General features: G+C 35.7%; 1 protein-coding gene across 4 annotated transcripts in view; it reads right to left on the bottom strand.

Moving 5' to 3' along the window:
* Nucleotides 1-869: 869 nt before the first annotated feature.
* The window catches only part of KCNJ6 (potassium inwardly rectifying channel subfamily J member 6), a 202,976-nt gene continuing 191,724 nt past the window's right edge, over nucleotides 870-12,121 (bottom strand). For all 4 annotated transcript variants that reach the window (XM_043995911.1, XM_043995909.1, XM_043995910.1 and 1 more), the window contains one exon: nucleotides 870-4,499. In XM_043995911.1, coding sequence (XP_043851846.1) covers nucleotides 4,177-4,499 — 323 coding nt within the window. In that variant the 3' untranslated portion in view covers nucleotides 870-4,176. The remainder of the gene's footprint in view (nucleotides 4,500-12,121) is intronic.

Below are 12,121 nucleotides of genomic sequence, written 5' to 3' on the forward strand. Positions count from 1 at the left end.
TTCCAGGACTTTCAAGAGAGAAGATAGGTGATATCAATTCCATTTCAGGTTGCTGAAGGGAGGAAAAGACTCTGGGAAGAAGCTGACAGGAGAGGAGCTGAGTCTTCATTATATATCCTTATTCTCAGCTTCCTACACTAGAGACTTCAGGGATTTCCCTTTTGGGTGAGATCTGGCACTTTATTGGTTGAGCTGAGTTGTTTCACTTCCAATGTTAGAGATCCTTCACTCTGTATTTATGCTTACATGTATATTTTCTTAGGTTTCTGTTTTGTTATTCACTTGGCTAAGTGGGTTTCTTTCCTATTTGCTATGTGTGTTCATTGTAGAATTGGTGTTTAGTGGGAAGGAGGTCATTCCTTGGATATAGAGCTTGGAGTTCCTCCCTTGTTAAGAAATAGTAATTAGGAATTTAGTTAACCTGAAAACTACATCCCTAGTCTAATAACATTCAAAGGAGCAGATAGATAATAAACCCTTTGCAACATGTTCTCTACATGTATGCTTAACTGTGTATGGGAGACTGTGCCCTAGATTTTTGGGGGGAGTTGGGGTGGGGAATGCTTTATACTTACTATTATTAGTAAGTATCCTTTTCTGAAAGCTAAATGAAGTTGTATTTTCAATTAACAACGGGGAACATACCTGTAGGGACTCATGGAGTACTAGAAACTTCAGTTCCTTTGGAATTATGCCTGGATTCCTGAGAAGAGCCATACTTAGTCACGCTCTTAGGACCTGGCCCACTAATATAAGAGGGAGTTGAAATAGCCCAGACTGGGTGCTACATTAATGCAGATGTTGAAAGCACAACTTGACTTTACAATGCTTTAAAGAATTTGAAAAGTGAAACAGCAGTTCTCTCAGAGGACAACAGAAAACATTTTTATTAGTTACATAAAGTCAATTTAAAAATGAACATATTTTGCTTCCACTTGTGAAGCATATTGTGGTGGGGTGTGAGAATATGAGGATTTTAGCAGGTATCTTGAGGGAAATCTATTCCAAAAACCACTGCCCTGTTAGGATCATCAGCCTATTAAGGAGACATTCATTCAGAGCCATTTTCTCTCAGAATGTGAGCAGACACTCTATGGTGTTTTAGCCTAGTCTCCTACTTCTCCATAAATTCCTAAAAAACTAACCTAAATGAATCAACAAACCAAAATAATAATTTGGGAGCAACCATTGTTTGTAATGCAGTTACATTAAAATCAATTCTTTAAAATACTGGGTAAAGAATAGAATGGATAGCAATTGTAGCATAAATAGTAATGAAAAATACCATTCAATACTTGCCACTTGGAAAATTCAGTCTTAATAACATTTAGTTCTGAAATTTTGATAGTGAAGTCGAAGTAATTGACACAAAATACATTGTTAAACTGCTTAATAATTGTAGAAAAATAGAGGCTGTTTGTTAGGGACATTCTAGTACAAAGTTTCTGTGAAGCTTCCCCTTTTAAAGCTTAGAAAGCTCATGTTACAAAAAAACCAAAAACCAAAACAAACCCAAAGAAATAAACCACAAACCCAAAAGATTTGGTCAACTTTCTCTCTCATACTACATTGATACTAAAGACATTGAGAAGGAGAGACATTAAGTTTTAAGTACCACAGTCACAAAAATAGAAGTTACACATGCACATGCCCTCATTGGCATAAAGTTTTTCTGTTTTTTTATTTGTGCTAAAGGGCATGTAAAAGTTCAGTAGGGCCCTGAGCTGCTCTTTCAACTCGGCCAACTAGGAAGGTATTTGAGAATTAAAAGTTAGAGTGGGGATGGACTTGATCACAGCTTCCTTTGCTTTGCTCTAAAACCCAAGGCTGATACAGAGATATTAAGCCTTATGGGCACAGTTGGTTATTTCCCTCACTTTGAGGCACTCCGTTTATAAGGCTACCACTGATACAAGGTTATCATTCTCCACCCTGAAATTGGTGATGATGGTTTTCTCTCAGAGAAGCAAACTGCTTTAGCACATGAAATATTGAATTTTCTCTTCCTGGAGAACAGCTTTACATTTACAGTGTGACGTATGAAGAGAAGTACTCAATAGATATTCAGTGCATTGGCATTCCCAGCAAAGCAGAAGAGCCAACAGCCAACAGCTTTGTTTCACTAAAGTAAAGGGCAAGAAAAAAGTTATCTTGGAGCAGACCCATCAGAGTATGTGAAGACAGATCCCAGACTGCCTCCAGAATTGTCATTGACTTTGGGGGGACCACACCCTGCTTCTCCGTAAAAGTCTTTTAGAATAGACAAAACCTCCACTCCCACCCCAGTACAGCAAAGGAATGTGCTTCTCCGACTGGGAGGGGAGAGGAAACAGAAACAGTTTTGATCTCTTTTGACCTAGATGATGCAAAATCTCAAACAGCACAGCTGTTAAAGCTGAAAATAAACACATCCACTGAATAAATAAATATGATGGGCCACTGTGTTTGGGGACAGATAGTTTATAGATGTGAAATTAATGTGAAAGATCTGTCACAGTGCAAAATTTCCACCTGCCCACTAAGTTTCTCCTGAGGTGTTTTTTTTTTTTCTTTTTGTGTGTGTCTGTATTTATCACTTTATAATTCAAATATTCTGTACAAAAAATACTTGTAAAAAAAAGTGAATCCTCCTTTTTCAGACTAGGCAGATAAGATATATACATGCAATTTTAAAAATTAAGGCTGCAGTTCTTTTGTTTTGTTTTGATTATGGGTGACTTCAGGGTCAGGTTTATAACCTTTTACCCTACTGCAGAAATAGTTTCTCAAAGTTGATGCAGATTAATAATCTAGCACTTGGGTAATGAATCTTTCAGGGGAAAAAAGTCTAGTTGCAAGTCCTTTGTGACTGTCATATTCCTTTATGTTAGTTCTGTGTGAATAGTGATAAAAACACATCTGGAAGTCGAGGAAGGAGTGGGTTGGTGAGGTAAGGAAAAAGAGATTTTTTTTTTAGCATTCCAAAATCAATAAAATGTCTAATGATCTTAATAAATGTCATTCATTGAATCCTTTCATGAAATCCTACAACTTTAGGTCTAACATGCCCATAGCTAGTATATCAATTTCCAAGTTTTCCAAAGGTTATGATGGAACCACTTGGACACAAAAAGTTTTGAATTTCCCCCCCCAAACTATTATACTTTAAAAGAAAAGGCTGATGTGAAGATGTATTAATGGTTATGTGGGAGATAATCTTATTCCCTAGATGCTACCACAGACCAGGTTGATAGATGAGGACTATCTTAGAATGATAGCCTTGTCCTAATAAAAAAAGATTAATTTAGTAAATATGTCACAAGAAATCTGTAAATTTGTGGTGGTTTCTTAACTTCCCAATCCCAGCTCCCCCCAGACCTATGGCTTTTTAGAAAAAATCACTAAAGGAACGTTGAGGTGACCTAAATAGCTGCCAGTGTGATACACTGAAGAGAGGGCCATGCACCAAAGGGCCAGATAATAAAAGGGGATTGAAACAATTTGAGAAATGCAAATGTTAGAACAGAAATGCCTACTATACAATGTTTGGTAGATTTTTTTTTTCAGAAAGTTACTTCTAAAGTTAGGTGTCTAAATCTACATAAGTTGCACAACTATGTACATTATTTAGAAGGTCTTTACTACAGTATCTGTGTACATGCTGGGTTTTATTACTAAATGTGAAGAGAAAAAAATGACATAAGGCATATGTACAGTGTCTTGTTAAACTGTAGGTCTTTTAACATAACTGCTTTAGAAAGGTGATGCCCACTTCTGGCAAGCACATCACCCTATCTGTGAAATTTGCTGGAATATATACAATTTAGAGCTATTCTCTACTTACTATAGGAATGGTTAGGCACCAGAGATGGCTTTTCATGTTCCAGGTATTAAATATGACTCTCTTTTTTTAAGCAACCTGGTATCACAGATCTCATGCACATCTCCAGCTAAAATCTACAAGAGTTTGAAAGTATGACAGTCTGAGAGGAGACCACTAACAGAGGCCACAGCCACTAGGTCTTTGACGGCTTTGTGAAGCTCTGTATTTGAGAATGGGCAGGCGGATATTTCACACCTTGAAGATTTCCTTTTTTTTTTTTTTAAAAAAAAAAACAAACAACACATTAAAATGAGGGAAAAAGAAAGAAATAAACAAATGTTGTATGAGGACAAGGGGATGCTCCACCCAAGATTTTAAACTTTGGATTCATTCTCTAGTTTTGTCACATCACCATTCCTCTCTGTTTGGTCTTCATGGTTTTTTTCCTCTTCAGTTTCCAGTTCAGCATGATGGTTGAGTTTGCTGGACACAGACCAACTCAGAGGCAGTTCAGCCCTGTTGGACAATTCTGCCAGCTCTTTGGCACTAAGAGACGGTGTGCTGGTCTCATATGTCTCATGGAAGCTGTTGTAATCTACTTCATAGAAACCATCCTCTAGTGTCAGAACAGGAGTAAAACGATAACCCCACAGGATCTCACTGGTCACATAAGAACTCCGGGCTTGGCATGTCATTCCTGTAAAGAGAAGAAAGGAAACTTTAATGCTTGTGCATAAAGGCTTTAAAGGAGAAAGTGAATTTTGGTCAATGAAATTCTGGATGGTTCTTTTTTTTTCAAGTAAGAAAGAAACTTCAGAATAAGAGAAGTCCTAAAAATTTTGGGAAACTATAGTGCTAGCCAAATGGAATATTTCTATTTTTCTGGGAAGATTACATTGTTCATGCTTCCTCTAAAGAGTGAACTTTATGATATTTTCCAGAAAAGTATATGAGAGAAGCAATTTCAAGAATGTGTGTGAAAAGAAGGAAAGTCCTTGTAAATGTTTAACCAGGGAAATGTATACTATAATAATTAGGATAAAAACAAGCTGATGCTCTGTGTTTCTTATAAGAGAGAGAAGTTTTCTATTTCATGTTTGTTCATTGTTGTGTATAGTGTACATATGTTATCAGCAATGCCTCTATTCTGTATCTGGTTTTCTGGAAAGACTTTCTTTTCTTGTGGTTTGATCTACAAAAGGAAAAAGGGTGGTGGATTCAGAGTTTTTCAGCCAAAAGTTTCTCAATGTTCATCTTCTCTTGGAAATATAATTGTGACCAGTTTAGAATGCAGAGATAAAAGATAGATAAAAGTTAAGGAAAGGCAAGTGCTTACATTCCCCCACCAGTGGGGATTTATGTCAATAGAAAACTATGGCACTGAGACAATCTAGTGATTCAGGAATAATCTTTCAAATGTAGATTTCCAAACTGGGAAGGAAATGAATTTTGACTGTTTTTATATGCTAAAATATCCTAGTGAGAATTTTTAAGGTGCATCTCTCTGGTATTGTTAAAAAGTAGAGATTTTATGGAATTTATATACAACACACCTAGACTTCCCTCTTTTACTCTTCCCTGGAGAGTTAGGAATGTTTATTGCTTTATTGTGTCTTGGGAAGGGAGTGATTTACAATTTTGAGTCTTTTTTTGAACCACCTCTCACACAGAAATTTAATACCCTATACCAGATCTAGATTACAACCAGAGATTTGGAGAGTTCTACTGCTCACAGATATTGCAAAATTTATAACTCACCATGGGTAAAAACTTAAAGTGTTCTTTGGGAAAAGGTCAAAAGACTTTGGGAAGTCTCATTATCTGTGAGAAGGTCTGTGCAAACTTGTCAGCCTTTCTGAAATTTTGGTCTTAGATAGGTCATAAAGCCTTATTAATTCTGTGAGAGAACAAACTTCAAGAATGTGTGTGGAAAGAAGAAAAGTCCTTGTGAATGTTTAAGCAGGGAAATGTATATTATAATAATTGGGATAAAATAAATAAATATATAAACATTAGGGGACAGCTAGGTAGCACAGTGGATAAAGCACTGGCCCTGGATTCTGGAGGACCTGAGTTCAAATTTGGCCTCAGACACTTGACACTAGCTGCGTGACCCTGGGCAAATTACTTAACCCTCATTGTTCCACAAAAACAGACAAATAAATAAGTAATAATTAGGAAATTGGCTTTCTAATTTTTAAAAGATTCAGCTATGTTTTATACTTGCTCCATCTGCTAGTTATAAAATATTGAAAAACAGGGCAAAATAATGAAATAGTAGGTGGTTACCTTCAGACCAGTAGGAAGATGATGAAGCTTTTTGAATTTCTGAGAGATGTTGATATTATATGCAAAGGATTTCATTCTCAGACCTAGACTCTCTACTTCAAAACATTGAGAAGAGAAGTAGCCCTGAAATCTGCTGAAAAAAGGAACTCAGGAGAGACCACACTGTGCCCAAAATCCAGGATGAAGGATGGGAGATCTCTGGACTTGGCTAATGGAACCATTTAGAGTCCTAAATAAATGCATTCTCCAGAGTCTATTTCTGTAATAGCAGCTTTTGTAATTAGCTTTGTAGTTTGGTTTTTAGAATTTGTTTAGAAGGTTGCATCCAGCAATTAACTCATTAAATATTATTTTGAAGTAAATCACTGGATTCCTAAGGATGGCTGCCCATTACAACAATGCAGAGGTGAGATGTATTAGGCCAAAGACTGGACTGTATATATTACCTGGGTTTAAGCAGGCCCTGTGATCCAGAAAGAAGTTTAAGGGGGATGTCCTTGGGTTGTGGAGCAAATAGCCTCATACACGATATACTTACAGGATACTGCTGATCAATATTCCCTATCATGTAGGTAACTGTAAGAGGAGAATTTCTTTGTTTTTTATGTAATAGAAAACTAATGGTCTTTTCTCAGTCCTCATTCTCCTCAACTTCTGTGTAGCCTTTGACATTGTACATCTCCCTCTTCTCCTTGATATTTTCTTCTCTGTAGGTTTTTTGAACACCATTCCTTCTTGGTTTTCTTCCTTCCTATTGAATTACTCTTTTTTAGTTTTCTTTTCCGAATCCACATTCTGGTCACTGCATGGGTATGCTACAAAATGTCAGAAGAGGAACACTACCAACTGGGGTAATTAGAAAAGACGCCTTGAGAAAGTGACACTTGAATTGAACCTAGGAGTTCCAAATGGTGATTCATGACATGGAATATAGCTTATTCAAAGACACAGAAGTCAGAGATGAAATATCTTTTAAGGGGAACAACTGGAATGTGTGTACTGTTGGGAAAGGGATAGAGAATGTATAATCATCCCAGCTGGAACTCTATTGTGAAGGACTTTAAATACCTGAGGATTTTTATTTTATTCTGTCAGCAATAGAGAACTAGAGCTACTAAAGCTTTTTGAATAAAGTTGTACTTTTTTTTTTTTTTTTTGGTGAGGCAATGGTGGTTAAATGACTTTCCCAGGGTCACACAGCTAGTATGTCAAGGGTCTGAGGCCGCATTTGAACTCAGGTCCTTCTGAATTCACGGCCGGTGCTCTATCTACTGTGCCGCCTAGCTGCCCCAAAGTTGTACTTTAAGCATATTAATTTGATGACTATGTGGAAGATGGATCAGACAGTGGAGACATAAATGACAGAGAAACCAATTAGGAGAGGCTTTTTCAATAGTCTGAGAGAGAGGTATTGATTCTTTGAGTTAAAGTGGCTATGGAATGGATGGAGAGAGGATGGATACAGGAAGTGTGGAAACTTAAAAACGAATTTGACTTGAGGACAGAAATGAGAAGGAAAAGCTGGAGGGGGGTGAGGTGATTTCTAGGTTTCAAATTTCTGTGATTGGATGAATGGAGATGCTCTCAATAGAAAGAGGGAAGCTTGGAAGAATTTAGAGAGAAACAGAAGTTCAGTTCATGATGAGTTTAGAATGCCTGTAGAATACCCACAGGGAGATGTCTAGCAAGCAGTTGGATGTGTGAGTCTGATGCCCAGGGAATATATGAGTTTTTTGTATATATTTAGGATGATGATTGGGAACCAATGAAATCAGTTTGAAAGAGAAAAAGCGAGGACATAGGACAGCTGGGGATATACCCATGTGTAAGGGAAAGAACACGGATGATCCTTCAAGCATGACTGAGAAAGATCAATCATATGGATAGGAATACAACTCAAACAAAAAACCCAGGACAGAGTGGTCAACAATGTTAAATGTTGAAATATTGAAAAGAATAGGACTAAGAAAAGGCCACTGGAATTGATCGTCATTGGTAACCTTTGGACAGTAGTTTCAGGAAAGTGATCTGGATGGAAAACAAATTGCAAAAGCCCAAGAATAAATGGGTAGGAGGTGATGAAGTGGCAGCCGTGCTTGTCAACAGCTTTTTCTAGGAGTCTGTGAAAAGGATAAAAGTAATAAAGCAATAGCTTGAGGGGATGATAAGGTTTTTAAAGATGGGAGAGATCTGTTTATCCTTCTAGGCATCAGGAAAGAAGCCAGTGAATAGAGGTTGAAAATTAGCGAGAGAGATGTGATTAAAGAAGCAAATTCCTAGCAAAAATGAGAACATTAGATTAAAGTCACAAGTAGAGCAGTTGGTGTTGGCAGAGAGGGATCATTTCATCTTCTGAGACTGGAAAAGAGGATAATAGAATGGGGGATGATGTTGAGGTGATTTTATTTATTATATAACATTACTTCTGTTGGTTTACTGTTTTCCCTCTCTATCCAGGGCTAAGGTAATAGTTATTTAGATTTCTGATAGCTCTCCTTCCCTTTAAAGGACCTCCTACCCAATCCCCCAGGAACGATCAGTGAAATAGGATATTGTGTTCAGAGAGGAAATTAAAATACAGGGAAAGATGCCAGAGAGTTGTTCTGCATAGTCTATCTGTATAAGATTGCTGTGATCTGATATTCCTTTAAGACTAGACTCGTCTCTCTGAGAAAAGAACTTTTGGAGCTTGGGTTTAGGGAAAAACTATTATAGGAGATAATTCTGTACTTATGAAGTTGATTTTTTAAAACCCAAGTATAATACTTTATATTTATGCCTATTATAATTTATATTCACAAATTTAGCTCAATGTTCTAAACCATTAAGATATTTTTCAGTCTGATTCTGTCATCCAGCAGGTTAACTATCATTTCCATTGATTTGCATGTCATTTATGACTTTCTTCAGGTCAATAATGAAAATAATAAATAGCAGAGGTCCAACCACAAATCACTCCTTTAAGACTTCCAACTTAATACTATTAACAATATTAACACTATACCTCTAGTAACACTTTCCAACTTAACACTATTAATAATTACACTTTGGATTTAGCCTTTTCCAGTTTCAAATCCATCAAATTCTCTAGCCCCCACACCCTCCTCTTCTTTACAAAGAATGGCACAAGAGACTTTGTAAAATATTTTGTTAAATTGTAGGCAAAACACCATATTTCCCCAATTTACCAATCTAGTAAGAATGAAATGAAGTTAAACTGTTATCACTTGTTCTTGATGAAGCTATTCTGACTCTGTTATCACAGCTTCCTTTCCTTCCCACTAAAACTTTACTCTGACCCTCTTTTCCCCCTTTTCCTTCCCAATTCTCCCTTCTCCCTTTCCTTCTACCCCCTTCTTCCCTTTCTCTTATTATTAGTGATTTGGAGCATTCTTTCACGTGGTTGTGAATATTTGGCATTAATTTTGTGCCAAAGTTTTTTAGTTTCATGTAATCAGTATTATCTATTTTATCTTTTATAATCGCCTCTATCTCTTGTTCAGTTAAGAGTTAACCAAAGGACTGGAGAATGGTTATTAGTTATATATATGATATATAACGATATGTTTAATAATACACTAATTACATATAATGTTTATTAATTATATATATCTTATATGCTTAGCCCTTGTCAGGGAAAATTGATACAAAGATTTTTTCCCTCTCATTTGACTACTTTCCTTTTTATCCTCAGTGCATTAATTTTGTGCAAAAGCTTTTCATTTTCATGTAACCAAAAATTATTCATTTTATTTTTTGTAATTACCTCTATCTCTCATTTGGTTAAGAATACATCTCCTATCTATAACTATAAGAGGTATATGATTTGCTTCTCTTCTATTTTTTTTGAACAATATGCTCTTCAATGGTCATGTATCCATTTAGAATGTATTGATGTGAGATGTTGGTCTAAGCCTAATTTCTGCCAGACAGCTTTCCAAGTAGCAGTTAAAGGAAAAAAAATCAAATGGAGACTTTTTTTTCCTGGGTGATTTATGTTTTCCATTTTATCAGACATTGTCGTATTAAATTTCATTGTTTCTCTATTTTTTTAAACCAATACCAGATGATTTTGATGACCATTGCTTTATAATATACATTGAGGTCTGGAAGTGCTATTCTCCCTTTCTCCCTATTTCTTTTCATCATTTCCCTTAATATTCTAGATGGTTTTAAAAAATGAATTTTGTTATTATTTCATCAACTTCTAGAGATTATCCTCTTGGTAATTGATTGATATAGCATTAAAAGTGTAAATAAATTAACTTCGGTAGTATTGTCATTTTATCATATAGGTATGACCTAGCTATGAGCACTGACTATTCCTCTAGCTATTTAAGTTGTTCTTTATTCCTTTAAGGACCTTTATTTCTTCAAGGAGATTCATTTCCCGAATCGAATCTATACAAGTCTTTTGCGTGCTTTGGTACGTTGATCTTCGGCTATTTTCTGAATTTTGTAGTTACTTGGAATGAAATTTTCTTTCCTATTTTTGATTTTTGTCATTCTTATATACGCTGATGGTTTCGAGGGCTTATTTTGTAGTCTCTAACTTTCCTGAAACTATTAATTATTTCAATTAGTATCTTTGTTGATTCTCTAGGATTTTCTAAGTAAATCATTAACAAATAGGGTTAGTTTTTAATCTCTTTAACTCTATGCTTTTACATGTCTTTTTCTTATCTTGTTGCTGTTGTTCGCATTTTCAGAACTACAACAAATAATACTGGGGAGAATTAGCATCCTTTCTTCACTCTCATATTTATTGGAAAAGGTTTCACTGCACCATCCACATTGCATGTGATGCTTCCTTTTGGTTTTAGATAGATGCCATATATATATATATATATATATATATATATATATATATATATATATATATATATACACACACAGATACATATTCACACACATATACATATATGTATATTGTATAAATATATATATATATATATAGGAAAGGTCCTTCTAGATATGTATTTTATAGGACTTTTAGTATAAAAAACTTTTATTTTGTCAAAGGTTTTTTCTGTACCTATTTAAATGATAATTTAGTTTTGAATGTTTTGGTTTTTAATATGATTATATTGATTTCCACCCCCTCTAATGTTGAACCATCCTTGCATCATTTATATAAATCCCATTGGTCATAATGAGTAATTTCTTGGATAAATCTTTAGTCTGACAGGATTTTATTTAAACTTTTTGAGTCAATATTCGCAATGACATTGGCCTGTAGTTTTCCTTCTGTGTTTTATCTTTTATCTTTCCCTAGTTTAGGTAATATGAGTTTATTTTTCTTATAAAAAGATTCTGGTAGGTTGCTTTCTCAGTTTTTGTGAAACATGGGTATTAAATTTTTTTAAGAGTTTATATAATTCTGCTGTGAATCTATCATGATCAGGAGTGCCTCATCCTCCACCCCCCACCATCCCCTTTCAGTAGTTCCTTTACAGCTAGATCTATTGCCTTCTCTGAAATTAGATTATTTAAAATATCTATCTGACTTTCTGATAATTTAAATGTTTTATATTTTTAAAGGTATTCCTTTCTTTTGTAATCTTAATTTTTAAAATAAATTACTATGCATAATATATTTTGATTTTTCTTTTCATTTCTTCTGCTTTTGATATTTCACTTTACTCATACTCTTGCCTCTGATGGTAGTTTCCTTGGGGGTTGCATCTCAAAGGATCTCAGCATCCTGTCAAGCTCAGCAAATCACACTTGATCAGCCTAGATGGTGCAGAACTGGCCTCAGCTGGAAGCCAAGTGCTTTCCTTCATTCTTAGTGGAATGCTGCACAGTCCTCCCCCCCAAAACACACACCCACAGTGCCCTGTCCCAGTGTCTTGTCTTGCTCCCTCGGTTTCCCAGTTCTCTGGCCCAGCACTGGGAGTACAGAGAGTTAGTTACATGTTAGTGCTACAGGGCAGCTAGGTGGCACAGTGGATAAAGCACGGGCCATGGAGTCAGGAGAACCTGAGTTCAAATCCGGCCTCAGACACTTAACACTTACTAGCTGTGTGA

This window comes from Dromiciops gliroides, chromosome 3 (assembly GCF_019393635.1).
Source record: "Dromiciops gliroides isolate mDroGli1 chromosome 3, mDroGli1.pri, whole genome shotgun sequence".
Taxonomy (NCBI): Eukaryota; Metazoa; Chordata; class Mammalia; order Microbiotheria; family Microbiotheriidae; genus Dromiciops; species Dromiciops gliroides.